The 24,239-nt window shown below is 42.0% G+C and overlaps 1 protein-coding gene across 7 annotated transcripts in view; it reads right to left on the bottom strand.

Annotated features, from left to right (window-relative positions):
• CADPS (calcium dependent secretion activator) overlaps positions 1–24,239 on the bottom strand; it is a 580,697-nt gene that overhangs the window by 130,487 nt on the left and 425,971 nt on the right. For 3 of the 7 annotated variants that reach the window (XM_064274286.1, XM_064274288.1, XM_064274289.1), the window contains 3 exons: positions 11,299–11,400; positions 9,582–9,645; positions 9,073–9,196 (listed from right to left, as the gene is read on the bottom strand). In XM_064274286.1, the coding sequence (XP_064130356.1) occupies positions 9,073–9,196; positions 9,582–9,645; positions 11,299–11,400 (290 nt within the window). Of the gene's footprint in view, positions 1–5,818; positions 5,837–6,699; positions 6,769–9,062; positions 9,197–9,581; positions 9,646–11,298; positions 11,401–24,239 lie in introns of all 7 variants that reach the window. The other 4 variants (XM_064274285.1, XM_064274287.1, XM_064274284.1 and 1 more) reach the window with 3 other exon arrangements.

Below are 24,239 nucleotides of genomic sequence, written 5' to 3'. Positions count from 1 at the left end.
TAGGTGTTGTTGTTGTTGGGTGCTGTTGAGTTGGTTCTGACTCATAGCGACCCTATGTACAACAGGATGAAAAACTGTCTGGTCCTGTGCCATCCTCACAATCCTTGTTATGCTTGAGTCCATTTGTTATGGATTGAATTGTGTCCCCCTAAAATGTCTGTCAACTTGGGAAGGCCATGATTCCCAGTATTATGTGATTGCCCATCGTTTGGTCATCTGATATGATTTTCCTATGTGTTGTAAATCCTGCCTCTGTGATGCTAATGGGAAACCCTGGTGGCGTAGTAGTTGAGAGCTATGGCTGCTAACCAAAAGGTCAGCAGTTTGAATCCACTGAGCACTCCTTGGAACTCTATGGGGCAGTTCTACTCTGTCCTATAGGGTCGCTATGAGTTGGAATTGACTCCACGGCAAGGGGTTTGGGTTTGGTTTCATGATGTTAATGTGGCAGGATTAGAGGCAGTTATGTTACTGAGGCATGACTCAAACCACAAGATCAGGTTGTATCTTGAGTCAATCTCTTTTGAGATATAAAAGACAGAAGTGAGCAGAGCAGAGAGAGATAGGAGGACCTCATACCACCAAGAAAGCAGAGCCTAGCAGAGAGTGTCCTTTGGACCTGGGGTTCTTGCATGAGAAGCTCCTAGGCCAGGGGAAGATTGATGACAAGGACTTTCTCCCAGAACCAACACAGAGAGAAAGCCTTCCCCTAGAGCTGGCACCTTGAATTTCAACTTGTAGCCTCCTAAACTGTGAGAGAATGAATTCCTCTTTGTTAAAGCCATCCATTTGTGGTATTTCTGTTATAGCAGCACTAGATGACTAAGATACCATTTTTGCAGCCACTGTGTCAATCCATCTCATTGAGGTCTTCCCTTTCTTCACTGGCCTTCTAATTTACCAAACATGATGTCCTTCTCCAGGGACTTGTCCCGCCTGATCATATATCCAAAATACATGGGATGAAGTCTCATCATCCTCACTTCAAAGGTGCATGCTGGCTGTACTTCTTCTAAGACAGATTTGTTCATTCTTCTGGCAGTCCATGGTATATTCAATATTCTTTGCCAACACCATAATTCAAAGGCATCAATTCTTCGTAGGTCTTCCTTATTCATTGTCCAGCTTTTGCATGCATATGGGGCGGTTGAAAACACCATGGCTTGGATCAGGCGCACCTTAGTCTTCAGGGTGACATCTTTGCTTTTTAACACTTTAAAGAGGTCTTTTGTAGCAGATTTGCCCAACACAATAGGTCACTTTATTTCTTTACTGCTGCGTCCATGAGTGAATGTTCATTGTGGATCCAAGTAAAATGAAATCCTTGACAACTTCGGTATTTTCTCTGTTTATCATAATATTGCTTATTAGTCCAGTTGTGAGGATTTTTGTTTTCTTTATGTTGAGGTATAATCCATACTGAAGATTGTAGTCTTTGATCTTCCTCAGTAAGTGCTTCAAGTCCTCTTCACTTTCAGCAAGCAAGGTTGTATCATCTGCATAATGCAGGTTGTTAATGGATCTTCCTCCAATCCTGATGCCCTATTCTTCTTTATATAGTCCAGTTTCTTGGATTATTTGCTCAGCATACAGACTGAATGAGTATGGTGAAAGGACATAACCCTGACGCACACATTTCCTGACTTTAAACCGCACAGTATCCCCTTGTTCTGTTCGTATGACTGCCTCTTGGTCTGTGTATAGGTTCTGCACGAGCAAAGTTAAACGTTCTGGCATTACCATTCTTCACAATGTTATCCATAATTTGTTATAATCCACACTGTCGAAACAGTAAAACAAAGGTAAACATCTTTCTGGTATTCTCTGTTTTCAGTCAAGATCCATCTGACATCAGCAATGATATCTCTTATTCCATGTCCTCTTCTGAATCTAGCTTGAACTTCTGACAGTTCCCTGTTGATGTACTGCCTGCTGCAACCGCTTTTGAATGATCTTCAGCAAAATTTTACTTTTGTGTGATATTAACGATATTGTTCGATAAATTCCACATTCTGTTGAATCACTTTTCTTTGGAATGGGCACAAATATGGATCTCCTCCAGTTGGTTGGCCGGGTAGCTGTTTTCCAAATTCCTTGACACAGATGAATGAGCACTTCCAGTGCTGCACCCATTTGTTGAAACATCTCAACTGGTATTCCACCAATTGCTGGAGCCTTGCTTTCCACCATTCCCTTCTGTGCAGCTTGGACTTCTTCCTTCAGTACCATCAGTTATTGATCATATGCTACCTCCTGAAATGATTGAATGCTGACCAATTCTTTCTGGTACCATGTTAGATAGGCCCGCATTAAAATTATTTTTCTGCAACTAGCTAGCTATGTAACCTTGGGCAAGTTACTCAACCTCCCCCTACCTCAGGATTTCCATGTACAGAAGATTGATTTCTCATTTCATTGAGTATAAGAGACACATTTTAACATTTTGATGGCGTGTCATAATTTGATTGGCAGCATGCTTTTTTCCTTAGGGGTACAAAACTTTACGATGCATTCTATAATTGATGGCATCTTAGATTCAATAATATATAGCAATTTAATATTTATCTCATAGGGTTGTTGTGAGAAGTGAAATATACATGTAAATACTTACTGTCGTTAATTTTAGCTACTCTTGAGTTGGCCCCTACTCACGGCAACCCCATGCACAATGGAATGAAACATTGCCTGGTCCTGCGCCAGACCTATTATCTGTTAAGGATCAGGTAATTGTGATCCATAGTGTTTTCACTGGCTGATTTTCTTAAGTAGATCACCAAGCCTTCTTTCTTCATCCGTCTTAGTCTGGAAGCTCTGCTGAGGCCTATTCAGCATCATAGCAACACACAAACTGCTGATGGCAGATGGGCCATGGCTGTGTACAAGAGTACTGGCTGGGAGTAGAACCCAGGTCTTCTACATGGAAGGCAAGAATTCCACCACTGAACCACCAATGCACATACTAAACTTTCAATAAATGACAGTTGTTATCATCAGCAATATCATATCCTTTTTCTGGTAGAAGAGACACTGGTGTCATAGTTGTTGGTGTGTGGCATATTTTAAACACATCCTCTCTTCTTCTAAGATCTTTCTTGGTGATGGTGTTTGACACATGTACCTCCTTGCCCTCTTATTTTTTTTTGCCTCTCATTTTGTGATGTGTAGATGAGGTACCAGTCCACAGAATGATTTGGGCTTGGAAACTCTGATTTATATACCATTTAAACAAAAAGGGTGAAAAGAAGTACATCTAGTCTCTCATGAATAAAATTTGGAGCATGAGATAGTCCTCAGCTTAGACTGGCCTGGATCTTGCCAGGGATGGGATTCACCCTTGCTGGTTCCTTGAGGGAGGCAGCAGGGTGGTGAGCTTCATACTTCAAGTTGTGGGTATTATAAGTCCGATTATCTCTTTCTCTCTGACAGGACGTAGACCTTAGGAAATTTGCTGCAGGTAGGTAAAGATACAGAACCTCAATAGCACAGAATCTGCTTGGAAGTCTCTCTGATGGGTTTAATCTGCTCTGGAAGGCTTCCGTCAATTGGGGAGAACAAAAGCCCTCAGTTCTTTGGCAGCCTCAGGGAATCCTAACCACCCACGGGAAGGCTTCACGATGGAAAGATTTTGACAATGATTTGGTCCGAGAAAGAAATTCTCTGTCTTTTCAGTGGTCTTCCGAAAGTAAAAGTTGTAGGTACTTCTGGCCTTACCCACTGAATAAATGGATACTGTCCAAATGCCCACCAGTGCCAGCTGGAAAGGCTGCATAATGGAAAGAGACAAAAAAGCTTGGTATTTGAATTCAGACAGACCAGGTTCAAATCCTGACGGAGAAAGTCATGGGTCCTTTCTGAATCTCAGCTCCCTCGTCTGTGCAAGTAGCAATAAGAAAATATTCTTTACCGGACTAAAGTAAAGATTAAATAAGATAATTCATGTAAAGTCTTCAGCACAGTGCCTATGCCCATAGGTGGGCTAATCTCTGTCCGCCTATCTGTCCGTCTATCAATCTATGTTTTTGCAAAGACTTGGCATATTTTAAGAAAAACATTTTATCCCAAATTCCACTGCAATAACTATGATGCTCAGACAATTATGCAAGTATTTAGCCAAGAACTGAGGCAAAACAGCAGTAGCAGTATAGACTTTCCCAGAGATTGCTGGGTTCGGAACGTGTGACGTTTATATGGAAACGTATTTAAAATAAAAGAATCCATTTGCAGGAATCACAGCTTTTCTTTCATAGAGTAACAGCCTTTTGCATCTTTTTTTTTTTTTTTTGAGCTACTGTAATTAAAAGGAACATTTAATTCCTAATAATGCCACCAGACAGAAAGCATAAGTCCACCAAAATGCCATCTGCAGAGTCCCATAGACGCTCAAAGCACAGCCTGAGTGAAGGCTGTCCGTATTCCGGTCCCCGGCAGTCTGCCCTATCCTGGTTGGCTGTGCCCTGCCACCTCCATACAGTTGGCTGTGCATACCCACCCATGTCCTGCTTTTCTGTACCCTTTAAGGAAATTGGGAAGTGGGGGAGGGATTACAAAGAAACATTTAAAGGGTTTAAAGACATAATTATGATTGTGATCGAGATCCGATATGCCTAGAAGAGACCTTGGACATGCTAAGCTTCAAATTCATCTTCGACCTTAAGTTTTGGGTCCAGATTTACTCTTATTTCTCCTCCTCACACAACTCTCTCCATTGCTGCCAGTGTGATGTTTCAGGAACATAAACCACCAAACTGTCTCTCCTTAAAGACCCTTCCATGACTCTCTGTCAGCTTTTGAGGTGTGAGCTGAGGACTTTTTCCTCTGAAAAATCCATAAATGAGCAAAAGTTGGCATAAATTCCAGGTTAAGAACCCCCAGACTCTAAGATGCAGTCTGGCCTCTGTGTTATCTTGTAACACAGCACCTGGCCCATGGTAGGCTCCCGCTAAGTTCTTCTCAAATGAAGGAATGAACAAATGAATGCATGGATACCTTCCCTACCATGGAGAGAAAGGCCTCTGTGTCTTGAACATAAGATGGTGTGTCTTCAAATACTTATCCCTAGCCTGGGGCTTGGCAGGTGCTCAAAAATGCCTTCTGAACTGATGTGAAGTATGCTGGATCTACTGTTAACTTTATGCAAATGACTGTCATCTTTTGAGATCCTTTGGACTTTAAAACATTGGTCGATATTATACACTTATACAAGTCTTAAGTTAGAGCTCTCCTCAAAGTAGGTTCTGAAGTTTTGGGACCAAACAAGAAGAAAAGTTCTAAAGCCAGAGATCTTCCTAGTAGCTTCGCTCTCAGGAAACTTCCAGCCACAGCCCCTGTCCAGCCACCTAGCCATGCATTGTGCCTCATCACATGATACACACAAGAACAACACAGACAACTTCCCTCTGTCTTGGCTGATACACATTCATCAAAGAACACAACCTTCCCAATAGGGCAGAAAACAGAAAAAGAAATGAAAAACAGATAAGAAAGGTTAGTTTGGTTCAGCAACTTTTTAAAAAACGAAAAACAGAACGGAAAAACACATGAGGCCAAATTGCTGGAATCCCAAAACCAAAGATGAAATGAAGCTCCCTAGCAAACCAGGATTCTACACCTTTGCGGAAATTCTGCTCTAAAAGGTCAACATCTGATGGGCATGAGATATAGTCAGACAGCACAAATTAACTCCTTAAGTATTACTGCACCTCCACGTCAGTCTCTGGGAGTACATACCTTAAGGAGCTATTAAAAACAGAAACAGAAACAGAAGCTAAATGTAACTCAACAGTCCTGAGAGTTTAGAATGCATATACAATTGGTTCACCTGCGTCCTTTTGATTCTCTATATGAAAGAGAGAGCACAACAAGGAAAGAAGAGAGAGAGAAACAAGAACACATACGCAGGATTAATGAGCAAGTGGACCAAAATGCCCCCCACTTATGTGTGATACATGATATTGAGAAGAAAAGGTTGCCCTTGGGTTCCCACCGCCCGAAGTGTGGGGGCCAGCAAAAAAAGGCTCCTTCACAGAGGTGGAAAATGCTGCACAAATAGAAAATTAGTAAAATTAAGTTTCATGTGAAATCAAGCTATGAAATATACATGAACCCTCCAAGTGGCAATTAAGTCATATGTTCTAGCCAGTGCTTAGAGGACAAGAACAGGTGAAAATCTCCAGAGAGAACAAAGAAAAGCATCCCAGCTTGAGAGAACAGACAGGAGGCATACAAGATCTGGTTTTCACAGAGAACAGACCACCTTGTGTGATCTCATACCCATAATAGCTTTGACATCTTAAACATGGGAAAGAAGGCATGACTTTGCCCCAAATGTCCTTTATCTGACACCTAACGCATTGTTCCCCGGCCTAGCGGCTACCTTTGGATTGTGTACCAGTGACAAGCACTTTACAAACTGGGGTTACACACAAGCAAAGTAAAAATGCATTCAGGTCACAGACAGAGAATAACTGAAAAACTTACAGACAAGTCTGAGTTGATCACAAACAAATGGCTTAATTGTCTAACCTGCTTTAGGCTGGTAAAAAGTGACTGGACTTCTCACACTGGGTTTCACAGACAGAACCAACAGACAAGCCAATGCTAAAAAACTTGAAGCAAGGAGAGTGAGTTGGTTTGGATCTGGATTTTCTTGAAATAATGGAAACAGAGTGAGGACAGCGTGGCGAGGCAGTAGGTACTCACGAATGGTTAAATCCATCACTTGGGAGGCCAAGCAGAAGACAGGATGCTCATACATTTCTCTCTTTTTCCCTATAAAAGAGGATTTGGGCATGCAAGAGGCTTAGGTCAGAGGTAAAGAGGTTAAAGGTCACACAGGTTAGAGGAAAACGTTACATTAGCTCAAAGGAAAATAGCCACAGAGTATTTTGGGATCGACACAGGATAAAAGAAAAAGGATTTCCAAAATCGGAGATCTACTGGATTAACCATTCAGCATGCCGTGAGTCACGAGAGAGATTGTGACCATGATTTTACATGTCTCTTTAGAACTGTTTGCAAGAATACAATGACCAAAACATCATGAGTAAAGGGAAACAGAATTTTATCGATTTAAGGCTCCAAGATACTAAGGATTTCAGACTTTAGTATCTAAGGCTCTTGAGGTATTTCTTCATAAACATAGTCTCCAACAATATTACTACATCTTCTTTCTGAAATTCTCAGGTAACTAAGCTGTTAATGCTCACAGAAGGGCCTCAAATGCAAACGTGGAAGATTTCTTTTCTGAGGGCAGGATTGGGGCATTGTAAAAGAAAGTTGTCTGGTAGTAATATCTTTAGAGCTGCAATGTCTCAGCCTACGGTGGACTATGTTCATGGAAGAAAACCTGACACATGCAGCCAGAGGATGTTGGGTTGTCTGAATTAACAATCCCAGCATGCTTTGAAATTGGTGTCACAGCCACTTTTGCAGAGGTGACGTCAAAACGTGGCTGAGCCAATCACGGACAAGGAAGGAGAGAAGCGGAAGAGAGCAGGTAGTGTGGAATGAGGTACTTCTCTGAAAAGAGAGTTGGGGAAAAAAAAAAAAAAAGGATTGGTTTCTTCAAAGAATCCCCAGACCTAAAAGTCACAGTGCAAAAGATAATCAACACAACCAAGAAGAATTGAGGCACAAAAGGGAATTACAGACTAGCTGATCTACTTTGGAAATGAATGCATTTTTACTTACAGATCTTAAAGTTTGTTTTTGTATGTATTTATCTGAAAGAAGAGAGCAGGTCTTACCAAAAGACTAGTAATAGCTAGACCAGGACCTACGAGGCGAATGTTTCTTGATCCCAGCCCGTGTCTGGCCTTGCCTAGAATTATCAGGTACCTGGTTGGCTTTACCAAATACAATCAATTATTACGTCCTGGGAAGGTGACTGCTGGAACAATTATTTGCTAATATCGCCCTTTCACGATCTTCTTGTTCTTCTATTTTTGTCACTCATTACCCAGCCAAGAGTTGATAAACATCCTTTTAGTGCCCAATTCTTAAGTGTTTCTCCCTGGATGCATAACAATGAATTCATTACCACTGGTACACAATTTGCATCGTCAGACAGACAAAATTGAGAGAGAGAGGACATATAATGTACAGAACACTGTGAATTTGATATGATCATAACCTAATTCTCTGAGGAAATGAGGTCTTTGGCAAGGTAAGTGATGGGGCTTGGTTGGTTAGGTCTTTTTTTTTCTAGTCACGTCCAAAGGGCAGACAATGTGCACTTGTTGATTTGAGTCAGGTGCACGTTTCACGTGTGGGAAAACATCAGGTTCCAGAAGGCGGACACATTGAGTTTTGCACACAGAACTTCCACATTTAAACACTTACACCACTGGTCAACGTGGGTGTGGTTTTCAAATCACCCTATAGCAGCCAATAAGGTAACAATGAAAAATGATTAATATCTTTGCAAATGTAGAGGTCCCAAAGAACCACATCTTCTCCAGTAGAGTTTACTAAGAGCCTTTGGATGACTACTAGGTCATCAGTGACCACTTCCCTAAAATTTCAGAGGGCAATGGTAACAACCACCTCAGGTCCAGCATGACAAGATTGAATGAGATCTAGATTAATCCTGGAGCCATCAGAAATACTACTAAAAGATACGCTATTTTCAAGGGAGAAGGAGGAGTTAAGCAAAACCCCAGCGTTGCTTTATTCAATTTTTGTTTCCCTTCCGGTGCTACCAGCAGCTGACAGCAAACTGTTTCATTTTTCTCTGTTTAAAAAAGGTAGCAAGCCTCCAGAATTCTGTCATAGGAAACCATTGACCACAGACCAGATACTCAGGGCCAAGACAGACTCTCAGAAGAAACTCAGTTAATCTGATAATGCTGGATATTCAATATTCTTCCCCTACAAAGATTGCTTCCTGAGTCCCCGTTCTTTGATTCATTTATTTGGCCACAACCAAGAAGTTTTCACATTTTAAGTGCTTTCCAGTTTTAGCTTAACATAGTCAGATGGACTGATTTCTGGTGCCTATCAGAAAAGAGAGAGGCTTCCCCGGGAGGCATACTAACATTTAAATTCAAAGCTGGGGGCAGGAGGAAGCCTTACCTTCAATTTTGGCATACTCTGACAGTCGAGAATAGTTGACTAAAGCAGCTTGCTCTAGACATTTACGGATGACTGTTTTTACCTCCTCTTGTGGAACGGGGGTCACAATATCTTTCATCAAAACCTTGGGGTGGGGAAAAACAAAAGGATTACTAAGACAGTTGAAACAAATGCATGACTCATGTACACTTCTCAAAGGGTTCAAGGTTAAAATTAGTTGTAGATGCTTCCTTGAGTTCATACTGATTCAGAGTCATCATTAGGGGGGAAACACCAGAATTGCTATGCACATTTATGATGACAAAGCCCATTCAAGTATCAGGGCTAGGTGCACATCTTCAATGTGCCCAACTATTTGGGAGTCTGGGATGAAATAGCTAGAATTTCCACGGTCTCCTCACTTTTCTTCTGATCCTTGGTGAACTGTAAATGAATCTTTAAGAAAGATTCATTACAATTATGTCCGTGTTTCTGCATATACGTCATCTGTCTTTTACTTTCATTCTTACCCTTTCCAAGAGTGACAGAGTAGCTTTTAAAGCACCTTCAGGTCGACCAAATGGAAAGCAATACCTGAAAAAAGACATAAGATTCTTCAGGTTGCCCAAATCTATTTCATTTAGCATGAAATATGCTGCAACTTTCTCCAAGGAACGGAAAATGATTTTTATTTTGTCACGTTGTGTTATGTTAATCTGAATTCACTCCATATATGTGTGTATACAATACGTGTATGTGTGAATAATGACTAAAGAGGGACTCTGCAAATGTCTGCAGCAGAAAAGAATATTTAGAGTGATGGCATAAGGCTCTGTTTAGATGTCTATTGTGAAGGAGAACCATTTGTTAGCTCAAACTTGACCTTAGTTCTTATTATAGACACCAGCATTAAAACATACTAGTGGAAACAGGCTGAAATTCAAACATACTTAAATCTCCAAAGGATTAAAATATGATCTAGAGGAGTGTATTTAGAGCCAATTCATGATTCTGCTGCCTTTCCTTGCTTGTAGTTTTTCATTGCCATTGGACCTTTTGTTACTGGCAAAGCATCTTACATACACATAGTGTAGTATAGCATGGTGTAGTGTAGTGTGATACAGTGTAATAAGTGTGTGTAACAAATCAATATTCATCTGGGAGAATTTTGATGGCACACATAGAACTATAGCAGGTACCACTAAGAGCTCTATTGACCGTTTCGGGCTGAAACGAGTCCTTCAAGGACACTTTTCCTTCATGGAACAGAGGAACAGTAGAGGCTACTTAAACTCAGACAACCCTACGTAAGCATCCTGCTTTTTCCACTCCTAGCTGGGTGGCCTCGGGCAAGTTACTTAACCTCTCTGAGCCTTCATTTACTCCTTGTTTAAATAACTAGCTTAGGAAGTTGTTGTGAAGATTTAAAACATGAATGAATGTTTGCCCAGACTTTAGTCCTGTAAATGGCACATGGTAAGTGTTTACTAAATAGGAATTACTATTACTACTGCGACCTAACCAGCGCAGCCCTGTTGCTGCTGTTGTTGTGTGCCACTGAGTCGATTCTGACTTACAGGGACTCTATAGGACAGAGAGTTTGACGGTTTCTCAGGCTGTAATCTTTACAGGAGCAGATCGCCAGGTCTTTCCTCCTGCAGAGTGGCTGGCGGGTTTGGTTAGGAGCTGAGCGCTTAACTGTTGCACCACCAGGGCTCCAGCATAGCATTAGAAACGTCCAATTTGCTCCAGGGGAGAAGTGGGCTGTGTGGTGGAAGGCTCCAGCACTGCAGTCTGCTGGCTGCCTCGAGCCAAGGCTGATCCACGGCTCCTCCCTTCCCCCACAGCCAGCTAGTGCTATTTCTGAGAGGGAAGGTAACGGAGAAGGTGGAGGCTCTCCCATGGGTACAACTGCTTTCCTTCCCTGTTCATTTTGAGTTGATTCATGGGCATTTTTAACTGTTTTATTTAGGGAGCTTAAAGGAGCTTCAAATTCAGCTTTGTATAAAGGGCTGATGAGCCAGGTCAGCTTGTACAAGGAAGGCTTGGTTCTTTCAGTGGAAATAAAAGGAACTTAAGAATTCAGTCTATTCCTACTGCTGAACCATGTCCCACTGTTTTGCTTTCTTCATTTACTTCTAAACGTCCAATGTGTCTCGACAGATTTACAGTTCTTGAAAATCAAGCCCTTTATTTGCCCCTTCCTGCCTCCAATCACCTGACAAACCCTGAAACCCAAATCCATACCTAAAATGTGTAATCTGATTTTCCAACAGAACCCGGAGTCTCTCTTTGATTTCTTCAAAACGTTCTTTTTCTTCAACGGTCACAGTTCCGATTCCATCAGGCCTGAAAGAAGATGTCATGACATGACAGGGCCTCATATGCCGACACCATCAAATCAAATCTCTAGCAGGAGGAAACTGTCCATTTTAGAAGAAACAATGATAATGATTGATGTGACCTTAAAAGAAGCCCCACTACTCACAGCTGGCTACCAAAGGGGTGTTTTTTTGTTTGTTTGGGATTAACATTTCGGAAACATCTGCTGAGCTGCAGCTCATTTATCGTAAAATAGTACAACTGCTGTCTTGCAGGTTAAACCCAGCTCCCAGATCTGTCCTTGTTTGACCCACAGCTTCTTATAACACTTGAATTAGCTGCTCACATTTTATGGATAGGAATGTTTTATAATACAGTTCTGATTTCTGGTTTCTCTTGAAAATTCAGCACCATTTGTTACCTCAGATGTGACCTTACTTGTTATTACAGTGAATTGAGAAGGGCTGACTTAATTGCCAAGAGCCTTCTGATGGCTTCTTCTTTACCTGGGGCAGGTACCTACCTGGTCCACATCTCTGATTTGCATCATCTGTCTCTCATAGATGTACACAAATTACTATGAAATTATGACCCCTGGCTTATGTACACAAATTACTGTGAAAACCAGACGCCTTTTAAGTGTGTGTCTTGCTGGGTGTTAAACATTCTTAAATGACTCAGTTTCCAGGTTGCAGTTACAGATGTTCAGATTAAGAATCTGATGTATGAACTAAGAGCCCTGGTGGTGCAGTGGTTAAAGCGCTCAGCTGCTAACTGAAAAGGGGGTGGTTCAAACCCACCAGCTGCCCTGCGGGAGAAAGATGTGGCCGTCTGCTTCCATAAAGATTGTAGCCTTGGAAGCCTTATAGGGCAGTTCTACTCTATCCTACAGGGCCACTATGAGTCAGAATTGACCCGACAGCAACAGTTTTTTTTCTTTTCTTTCAATGTATTAACCGAAGAGCAACCCACATATGTCTTACAGTCTTAGTGGACGGATGCTCACTGTTATCAAAAGAAGGGCCTCGGCACAAATATGTGCATTTCAGTTTAATAACAGTATTCTCGTACTTTGAAGTCATCATCCATTTTCATACACATTTTCTGTATTTGTGATGAGCCATTCAGGTTGAAAACATAAAGGGAGGCTGCATATTTATAGCCCAAATTAATCTGTGCCAAATGAGACGCAGGATAATCTGACCCATTCAAAGGCTTCAGCTTCCCAGATCCCGTAGTGACTTGTTTTGACTACGGGCTGAGCCAGTTTGCAGACTGGTGCGTCACTATGAAACTTTATTGGAACACTCTTCAGTTTGCAAATGCAAGTCATCTTGAGACCAAACAAATGGTCTTATTTATAGGCCTTCTCAAGGATCCAGCATAAGTTGGGAAAATCCTGTACACTAGACCAGTCTGACTGCACAAAAGACTTGGCAAATGGTTGCAATCTACCTCCTGTTAGGGGTTAATTGGTCACTTCCCTTCTTTTTAGATACTGAAAGTACCCTATTCGAAAAATGGAAACCCTTTCCCTCCCCCGTTTTAGAAAAAAGCACCCACCAAAATCCTGCCTAATCCATTCCTTCCCACTCTCCTGAATTTAAAGGAAGAAAGCAGGCAAAATGGTAACCATCAGGAGGGCTGCTGGAATCTAGGAATGCACCCTTATTTTTTCATATTTTCTGGCAAAATCTCAAACGTTAATTTACAAAGATTATTTAAAAAAAAAAAAAAAACATGAAATGCCCGTGAAATCTGTAGTTAAATGTCAGGATAAATTCATCTGCCCCCATCAAATACCTGTGACCCTTTCTAAGGCAGCTCCTCCTGTTTTGTTATAACCTACAACTTCCTGTAGCTGTGGCTTTTGAATTTTGCTGACAACAACTCAGCTTGTTATACACACATTTATACAACTGGTGTGTGCACATACTCAGTTTGGGGAAAAGGGAGCCATTTTAAGCATTTTGTTTTTTAGCAGGGAATTAACCCACAGGAAAAAAATGCCATTAACTATAATTCATGGTTCAGGGACAAGTTGATACATCCCAGGAAAAACATGGCAACATTTAGCATGGACAGCCCAGTGATGTCTGTGGTCAGTATTAAGAGCCAGATCTCTCTCTGAATAATCATTCATTCGTTATCCAAGTTCTTTCTATAAGGCAACTGGGCAGTTAGAAGGCAGCTTTTAGATTTATGTTTGAAATGATAAAGACAGGTAGTTTTACTGAGCATTTTAGTGTGTGCCTGGCCTTCTCCGTTAATTCTCAGGACAAAGGGTCTTGTTATAAACTAAAACTTGATTATGGTTTTTTCAGCTTTTATTCTGATGATTCACATTTGTAATTAATGCTATCAGATGGCAGCTCTGACTTCCCTGCTAACCTCTCCTGGGACTATTTTCTGAGTATTGTTAATTTCACTATTAAAAAAAAGTAAACAATTACAAAATTATTTTTGCAGACTCTTCTTAAATTTGCTTCTTAATCGCTATATCACATGACTAGTTTTATTTTAAAATAATGAGACAAACTAACCTTATTAAGTCCGTAAGGTACTAGTCAAGAGCGCGTCAACAAAAACAGGTGACCAAACAAACCACATTGAACCCAAGTGTCTCTGTAATTCCCAGGTTCCCTCTGACACGGTTACTGCTAACAGGATTTTACAAACTGATAAAAAGACACGCAGAAATAACCTAATTTGTCAAAGATCACAGGTTGTAACTCTATCAAGTAAAAAGCAAAAATATCTTTTTTCGGGGGGGCAGGCTTGGATTTCACTTAGTTGTTTTTAGAAAATTCTGTCAAACATCCGTTTTTTTTCCATTGACCTCTATAATCCGTCAATGCTAATTGTACAGGTTTATGACCATAGAGGTTATGAACTGAAGAACCCTGGTAAAATATTTTTCACAGAAGCAATAAAATACTTTTTCTAGGTCAATGTTGCTCAAACTTGAGTATGCCTCAGAATCAACGGGAGGGCTCCTGAGAACCCACCTTGCTGGGCCCCGCTCCCAGAACAGCCTATTCAGTAGGTCTGGGATGGGGCCTGACAGTCTGCATTTCTCACAAGCTTTCTGGTAACATGGGTGCTGCTGGCTTGGGGACCACACTATGAGAGCCAGTGCTCTAGAATGAGAAACTGCTGGGTGGGTGGCTCTGCCAGTGGCTGAAGGGGTCTGTTTGCCGCCAAGTTCACAGCTGCAGTCAGGCTGGAGTAAATCTGAAACTGGAGAGCTTCTGCAAGAGGTACTCGGGCCACCCATCAGGCCAACAGTGCTTTCCCAAGGGGGCCGGCATTTGCACTGTGTCCAGGGTGCCATTCCAAGGAGTGCTGGTTGCAAAATAAATAGCAAGAATGTATTGGTGTCTCTTACAAGTCCATGCTTCATTTTTTTTTTTTTCTGAAAACATTTGGGGTTGATTCTATAATTGTCATAAAATTGACTCTATCTCATTCAATACTTTTAACACTTAAGGAGTCACAAGGGATAAGAGAAGAAGGAGGGGTGGAGCTGGGATTAAAACTTTTAGCTGGAAAATTCCAGGCTGAGATGTATGGTTACTTAGAACACATGTCTAGGAGCCTGAATCCCTTGCCCGCGCATGTCCTGGCTATGCACATTTTGCCCCTGTTGTTACTTGGCTTCTTAACATCCATGGTCTCCCCCTAGGAGCACCCGAAGGTCCCCTGGAGGAATTACCCCGCCTGCACTGTGGGTATCCTGGGGCGGGTAAATCCAGGTGTCTGCTCTCCTGCTATGAATGCTCAAGTGCTTTTTGGAGGCCAGCTCCTCCCCTGCGCGGCCCCCGTGCATCCAAGCTGGGCTATGACCACACCTTTATGTACAGAAACAGAGGCATGGGTGGAAGAAAGATGCGGGTGGAATTTGTGCATCCCAGTGGCTGTGCCCGGACCAGACTGACCCCCTAGGTCAGCAGTCTTCAATCCTGGGCTGTGCCTTAGAACCGTGGGAGGAGCTTTGCAAAGGTCCCACCCTCAAAGCTCTGATTGAGTTTGTCTGCAGTGGGGTCTCTATGCATCTGAATCGACTTATTGATGAAGGGTTTGTTTGTTTTTGGTGGGGCCAAGAAATGGGCTTTTTTTGTTTGTTTGTTTGGCTATCAGTTTAATTTTTTTTATTGTTGTAAAGATATATCTAACACAACATTTGACAATTCAAGATTTTTCATGGGGACAATTTAGTGACACTATTTTTTTTTTTAATGACATTAATCATGTTGTACAATCAATCATCACCAAGATCCATTACCAAACTTTCCAGTGCAATAAATAGAAACTCAGTGCTTCCTAAGCAGTGCCTCCCACCCCTGGTGACCACTCAGAAACTCTGTCTTTCTATGTTGCCTGTGCCAGATGGTTCATATAAGTGAGATCCTACAATATTTGTCTTCTTGTGATTGACTTATTTCAATCAGGGCAATGTTTTCAAGGTTCCTTCATGTTGTAGCATGTATTGAAACTTTATTTCTCTTTATGGATGAGTAATACTCCATTGTATGTATGTATCATGTTTTGTTTGTTCATTCATGTTGATGGAAACTTCCTGGGTTATTCCAACATACGTATGTACCCCATTTGTTTATTAATTCATCTGCTGATGGAAATTTAGTTTTTTGTTTTGTTTTGTTTTGTTTTTTAAAGCTTCCTGGGTTATTCCAATGTGCAGTTAAGGCCTGTGAACCACTGCTCTGGTCCTGCTTTCTAGTCTTCTATAGCTGCCTCAATTCCAGCTTTCCCCTCCATTTCTTTCAGGCTGCCATCATTATTCTCTCCCTTTGCTTTAGATTATCCAGAGTTAGTTTTTGTTACATCGAACTGATATAAGTTCATAAAAGCACCTCTCCCTTCCTCTACACCTCTGCCTCCGACTTTAGCAGGAGCATCGATGCCTTTGAATCTAGCATTAGAGACACACAGACATAAAGGAGAAGGAAATGCAGCCTCTCGTCTGGTTCCACCCAAGTGCACACTGGCTAACAACTCACTTCATGTATATCATGATCCCGCAAACTGCAGACAATATGCAGGTCAAGTGTAGCCATTTTTGGAGCTCTGCCGAAGACTGGAAGCTCTCCCATCTGCAGGCCATCAGCGAGGCCAGAAGTGGGTCTCTGCAGCCACGCAGACGCTATTGCATCTGACATGGCAGGCATCTCTGGAATCCACCTTTCAAGTTTTCGGCAAACCATTTTCTCACTGTCCTTCACAAAGTTGACATTTTCAGCAGCAGGATAGGAAAGATGTCATGTCGGCTGCTCTTCAAGTCCTTGTCACGGTGGTTAGCACCAGCCCTGTCATCTTCACTCCCCTCACTGTCTCCCATTGTGAGCCATGTCACAAATAATAATGCATCTAGACTTGCATCTTTCTTTTTTTTTTGTCAGATGGAAACTACCATAACCCAGCAGCCTATGCTCTGACTTACTTCTTAGTTATGCTAATTGTCCCCCTTTCCCCCAGATGCTTCTGAGACAGAGCTTATGGATTAATGTCTACTGCACGCACGGTTCACCCAATCAAATGCTGAAATTTTAATGTAAAACATTTTATTTCGATATTAGAAACGGAGTGGGAATGACCCAGTCCAAGAACCTAAGCTGCAATGTGTGTGTGTGTGTGTATAAAACAAATTTACCTCTTTGGGGTCTTTAAATTGCCTCTACCCACCCAGGTGAGCAGGTAGACTCCCAGCATTTAATTATCCTGCTAGCATGGTCTTCATGTTACTTTGAAAGCTGGGCTATATAACCCTCATTAGAAAGGTAAGATGTCTTTTCAGGAAGGTCAGGTTGCTAAATTAATCTTAACTTAGCATGAATGATGTGTTCCGATACTGCATCTATTCAGTGATCAAGTGCAAAATCCAGGTGCAAAAAGAAATGTATAAATTCCACAGGAGGAAAGAGTGGCTGGTCCACCTCTCTGCAGACAGCCAGCTTTAAATTAAGCCTCCAATCACCACCACCAAGGCATAAAATTCCAACTGAAGAGAGAATATACTTCCATATCCAAATGCAAATGTCCACATATGCTGGTGCAGGCACCGTAAACACGATATATTCTCTCTGTCCAAATGGATGTATGCCTGCAGACCACGTTGTGGATCCATGAAGATGTCCTTAAACAAGCATGATAACTGAATCCTCCTTGCTACTAAATTGTTCCAGCCCAGCAATAAGGGAATGAGAGCTTAAAGGGATGGGGTAGAAGAGAATATTTTAGTAGATGCTCCTTGTAATGAATGCTCCCTAAATAGAACACTTAGACCAAACCTGACTTTTTTTTTTAATTGACTTCTTCCGGTAACGCTTTTTCCTTACAAGTGTTAGAATGGTTATGTCTGAATTTCATTTTAGCCTGAATATTTTCTTTGTCTTTCTCATGTGGTTGATAACTACGAATTCAAGACAGCACTAAAGTACTATCCTCTCAAAAGGAGACATCCCTGCTTGCTCATCGGGATGGTTTGTATAATCTCTAGGTTAATTATAAATTGTAATCAGGGCTCTGGCATTCCCTGGTCACTGCCTCATTAGGAAAGCCCAGCCTCATTCCTTTCCTCTCCCTCCCTCCAGCCCGTGCCCTTTTCTAATTATGCCCTGACGCCCTGGGGGTCAGACACGCTGCTAAAACAAATACATCAAAGTGTTTGTTTTGCAAAGAGCAAGATAGGAAGCAACAACACACGGTTTCTACAACATCATCTATATCGAAGTATTTGCTTCACAAAGGGTAAGATAGAAAGCAACAACACACAGTTTCCACATTACAAATGTGTAGCTTCTTGGAGTTGACTATTATTAGTCAATTTCAAGAAGAGGCGTGAAGAGGGCAAAGATATACTTTTCTGATTTGCTTACCGTTTTCCTAAATACATAGTTATAACTCAACACTATCAGAAAGTGTCATTCACTCTGTTATAAGGATGGGAGTGGTTGAGAAGTCTCTCCCTACTGAACAATCACAAAGAATATGGATGCTATCAGCATGAGGACATTAGTCAAAGTTGCCTAGGTTATGCCTGGTACTGAATGATGCAAGGACTCAACAGATGATTAGAAAGATTATATAAAATGTATGCATTGCAGGAAAGCATGTATTTTTCCCCACAGAAGGACAAGTTTCCAAACTTGATACTACACAGATTTTTCTCTTTGAGGAATAAGATGAGAGGAGATGAGTTTCTTTATTTCTAGACAGACACAGACAATTAGGCTTTAGATTACAACTTGAAGACCCTCTAAAGACTTCTGAAAGGTCAGACCAGTAATATATGTGGCTGTTTTGGTATCACACTACCCTGAAAGGGGTGTGACATCTGAAAATGTTTCTTTTGCACGTGAATCCAGTGGCCACAGGATGAGGACACACTGTTAGAATTTTAGAAGAAAAATGCACATTTCTTGATGATTTGTCATGGGCAAAGTAGATTGTACCAATGGGCTAGATAACTCATTACGTTGCGGATCTATGCCTGGGTTAGAAAATCTGCTGTATTCATGGGGCAAGTTTTCTTCAGGAAGAGAGTCACGTGGGTTAACAATCAGAAGACGAGCTTTAAAGAGAATCTTTTCCTTGGACATCAAGGATGCCTGCTTTTACCTGAAATGTGTTTGGACATTTTTTTCCCTCTCTTACAAGTATTCCCTATTAGGTAAATGGGTTTTTTTTTTTTTTTTATAGTATTTTATTGTATTTTCAGTAGAAGTGGACACTGCATAAAAGGTTCCCATTCAACAATTTCTACAGTATTGTTAAGTGACATTGGTTATACTGTATCAACATTCTTATCATTTCCATTCTTGTCTTTCTGTTCCCATTAACCTAGTCTCAGAGCCCCCCATCCCTCTCATCTATGCTTTAGAGCATTTGTTGACCATTTGGTCTCATACAGATGGTTTTTTAAAAAGAGCTCAGTACTCAAGGGTGATATTCGTCGCTTTATGGGCTAACCTACTATTTGGCTAAAAGGTGGCTTGACAGAATAGTTTCAATTCAAGGCTTAAAGAATATTTCAGGGTAATAGTCTCAGGGATTCCTTCTGCCTCAGTGGGTCCAGTAAGTCTGGATTTTTAAAAAATAAAATTGGCTTTTTAGAATTTAGAGAGTATGACTCAGTCATACGCAAGGCTAACACCTGCTCAGAGCTGGAAGGCCAAGCAATGACATGCCCGTATCCATGACTGCAATAATGCCATGTGTCAGTTGGTAACAGGAGACCAAGAATGCGTGGGTCACTGACATCTCCCACCAATACCTGCCTTCTACAGAAAGTGCGTGTTCAGAGGTTGGTGAAACAGAGCTATCTCTGCTACACAGTTGCGTGTGTGTGTATTCCTCTTCGTGGAGGGCGGCAGGGGCAGAGTTAAAGCACCAGGCATAATATATGTGTGTGTATAAGAGGAAGAGAGAAAACAGAGAGACACAGGAGAGGTTGGAATGAAAAGAAAAAAATATACATGTGCAAAATTACTCATTTACTGCTGGGTAGGCATTCGCAAAGAGCGAAATAAAAAACCAGCATGGGGCATGGACTGGGCAAGGGGTTGCAACACTGGAAGCAAGGACATGGGTGATATGGCAATTACAGCAGCCCAGGGGAGGAAAAAAATAGAGACTTGAACTATGGTAGTGGCATTGGAGAGAGAGAAGTGGATGGACCTAAAAGAGACTTAAGAGCATTGACAGGGAATGGTAATTGAACAGGTGCAACGGGCTGAGGGAGAAGGAAGAGTCAAGGATGGCTTCCCAGGCTCTGTCTTGGGTAACTGGGTGGATGGAACCATTCGTTGACTTTGGGGCCCTGGCGGAGGAGCAGGGGAGAAAAGTGTGTTTTATTTGGTCGTTCAGTTACTCAAATCAGTTACACAAAGATCACATGGACTCTGCACGTGGGCAGCACTTTGGCTCCAAACACATCTCCCAAAAGAGTCCTTGGACGTATTTTCAGAGATTTTTAGGACTAGTGCCCTCTTACATCTGTGTGCAGACTCATTAATCTGTGCAGCTTACTTTGGGTTGGGGAGGCTGGCATTATGGATTTGTTAATTGCTGATACAATGTACTCTCTATGTGGGCCATATGTGAAGAGCAGCACTGGCATTCAAGAAATGTTAAATAATAATGTAAATGAGAAAAAATTCCAACCCAGTAATAAAGGGATCCAAGGCACATTGGCGCAACTTGCAATCATCAGAGCTGTTTGATTGCTTTGTCACTGTGGGACAGTGACCAAAGAGATGCTAATCTAAATGTCATCTAGAAAGAATACTAAAAATATTATGGTGAAAATTAAGTACTGCAACCTTAGGAGCTGATTTAAAAATCAGAAGATATAGCGATTTACATCTGTGGATTTTACGATCGCCAAATGCAACCAGCTGAACATACTTACAGTATCCTTTTTTTTTTTCTTTCCCCTTCTCCCTTTTGAGAAAATGGGTTAAGTTGTAAAGGGCTGGTCCCAACTAACATTCCTTCCATCAGTGGTTTGTAAACATTGCTACATATTAGAATTATTCGAGGAGATTTTAAATTCATGATGCTTAGAGTCATACCAGATTAATTAAACCAAAACCTCTTCAGGTGTGGCCTGGACATCAGCATTTTTAGGCCTCCCAAGTGATTCCAACGTGAGCTACGTATGACCACCAAGGCCTTAAGTAAATGTGATCTGAAGACCAAATGCTTTAGAGTCCCCTACGGAGAAAGTATTAAAAGCCTAGGCTCCATCTAAGACTTGCCAAATCAAGTTATTTGAGGTTGGGACCTAGTACTCTGTGTTTAAAAGAAAAACAAACAAACAAACAAAAAACAACCCATGTGATTTATATGCACACCAGAGTGTGAGCACCACTGCACAAACTGAAAATCAGTGGTGGCAGCTGCTAGGCCTTTAGACACAGAGCAAGTCTGTATAAATGAAACCAATAAAAAAAATCCACAGGAAAAGGGTAAATTTCAGTCCATTACCTGGGAGTCTGGTTTAAAACAGGGTTCCAACCTTGGCACTATGGACATTTGGGGCTGGGTAACTCTTTGTTGGTGGGATGGATATCCTGGCACTGTAGGATGTTCAGCACCATTCCTGGCCTCTCCCACTAGGTGCCAAAGCCACTAGTTTTCTCACTTGTGATGATCAAAAATGTTTCCAGATGTTGCCAAATGTCCTTTGTGGGGGATGACCCTTGATTGGGGGCCACCATTCTAAAAGGTGCCAAGTGTGTGGCTGGTTCCGTATCTTCTAGTGCTTGGAACTGTCGACAGCAAACACCTTCCTGAGAGGCCAGAGGTATCTGTGTTTGATGAGAATCTTCTGGACTCACACAGGCAGTGAATCCATTCATAGTCATGTAGCACAGGCTTCCAGAAAAAAAAAACAAAAAAAAAATCCATTGCCATCGAGTCTATTCGAACTCATAGTGGCCTTATACGACAGAGTACAACTGCCCCATAGGGTTTCCAAGGAGCAGCAAGTGGATTCAAACTGTCAGTCTTTTGGTTAGCAGCCAAACACTTAACCACTGTGCCATCAAGGATTCTGGCTTCCAGAGTAGGTGAGAGGACCTCAGTCACAGCCATCTGAGTGGCCACGGAGGACTTCCAGCTGCAGGAGGCCAGGGCTCTGCCTCCACCGTGGGGTTGCTGAGTTAATAGCAGTGTGTTCAGTAGCTTCTCATCTAAAAGCTGGTTGTGAGATGAGAGTGGGATCAGCTCCATTGTTCTGCTAAATCCAGTTAAATGGAAATTTGTTTACATGAGTCATGAACTTCTTCTTAACCTGGGTCAACAGGTAGAGAACATCTCCACATGCAAATGGCGTTCATGTTGGTGAAAGAGGTTAGGATAATAGTTTCCCCAATATCAAAAGGCTGTTAATTAGTGTTCAAAGAACGCTCTCCCATTAGATGAACTAAACTCTAGATAAATCAAAAAAGAAAAGGAAAAGAAAAAGAGCCAAAACCCATTGCCATCCAGTCGATTCTGACTCATGACAACTCTATAGGACAGAGTAGAACTGCCCCACAGGGGTTCCAAGGCTGTAATCTTTAAGGAAGCAGACTGCCACATCTTTCTTCTGAGGAGCGGTTGGTAGGCTTGAACTGCTGAACTACTGGTTAGCAGCCAAGCACTTAACCACTGGGCCACCAGCGTTCCTCAAGCTCTAGATAGACTGACTTTCTCTACAACCAACCAAAGCTACCAGTAGGCCAAACTGATTTTGGGCACTTTAAGGCCCCAAATGGACAACTGTTTCATTGAATCAAGTGAGGCTATAGCACCTCGCCCAGAAATGTTGAAACAGAGAGCAAATCCCACACCATACACAGGTGCCAGTGCTGGGCAGGCAGAGAGCAAATCCCACACCACACACAGGTGCCAGTGCTGGGCAGGCAGAGAGCAAATCCCACACCATACACAGGTGCCAGTGCTGGGCAGGCAGTAGGCAGAATGGCTGCAAATGTAGTCCCTGAAGTCAGAATATCCATGTTCGAACGTGGGGCTTTGGGCAAGTGACTGAACTTATTTTAGCCTCGAGTTCCTCATTAGTTAGATGAGGGTAATAATAATTCTTATCTGATAGGAATGTAATAAGAATAAAATGGGAAAACCTATGTAAACAGCACTTCACACAGTGTATGGCATATAAACCCAAACCTGCGGCCGTCGAGTCAGTTCCGATTCACGGTGACCCTGTAGGACAGAGTAAAACTGCCCCACAGGGTCTCCAGGAGCAGCTGGTAGATTCAAAATGCTGCCCTTTTGGTTAGCAGCTGAGCCCTTAACCACTGCACCACCAGCAAGCACTTATTAAATGGTAGCAATTCTCCTTATTTTAATTGAATCTTATTTATGAAACCTGGCAGGTGGGCTATTTCATTTCAGGTTGTAACCCATAGAAGAGAATTTTAGAGGTTAAAGGGATATTACAGATGCCATGATTCAATTTGCTCATTTTTCAGATGAGAAAACTGAGACAGAGAGAGGAGATATGATGCTCCTATGTCTATGTAGAACAGGCTCTAAAACTCAGGTCTTCAGAAGAGTGGGAGCAGTGAACAAAGGAAGGGTTTTGCTACTTAATTTTACAGACACCCAGTCTCATCATCTGCAAAAATGGTTGTAAAAACAGCTAACCTGAATATATTATAGAAAATGAGAAAAAAATGTTTGAATATACTTGGTAAACCGTAGCATGCTACAGACTGATACTTTGTGTTCTTCTTCATTAGAAACATACAATGCAAACATAGATCCTGGAACAAAGGTAAACCTCTCAAAGTACCATTCCAGATCCCTTTAGGTAGTTTGCCATGGCACAAGGAGTAGGCTAGGCTCCAGTGAGCGCTGCGTTTTACCAGTGGCCCTTCGCTCTCTGCTCTGCTCAGTGCTCATCAGCCTGTGTTCCCAAAGCAGCACCCTGGACAGCGGCCAAGGGAGCTTCCTCTCTGACAGCCTGTCATTTTGTCAGACTTGACCTTCAGGCGCCCACAACATCCCTCATGCACTCTTACTGACTGCAAGCTACTGCTGCCTCAGAGTCTGACTCTGGCAGCAAAGCACAAACAGAAACTCCACTTCATCTCCTCCCTTGTACGGAGCAGGTCCGGGAATTGGGTGGCCACGTGGACTCAGGCTTTCTTTGCCCTTCCCTGCTGGACCTCCGGACACTGAGTGACAGCCTGCCGCATTCTCTAGGAAGCGGAGGTTGGCATTTTCATTTCATCTCTCTACAAATGAACTGCATACATTTCAGGGCTTAGAAATAAATTCATCCTGAAGCATAAAACACACAGGCTTGCAAACTTTGTGTAGCTTGTCAACGCCAG

The sequence above is a fragment of the Loxodonta africana genome, chromosome 22, assembly GCF_030014295.1.
Source record: "Loxodonta africana isolate mLoxAfr1 chromosome 22, mLoxAfr1.hap2, whole genome shotgun sequence".
Taxonomy (NCBI): domain Eukaryota; kingdom Metazoa; phylum Chordata; class Mammalia; order Proboscidea; family Elephantidae; genus Loxodonta; species Loxodonta africana.
This window is presented reverse-complemented; position numbering and strand designations above follow the sequence as displayed.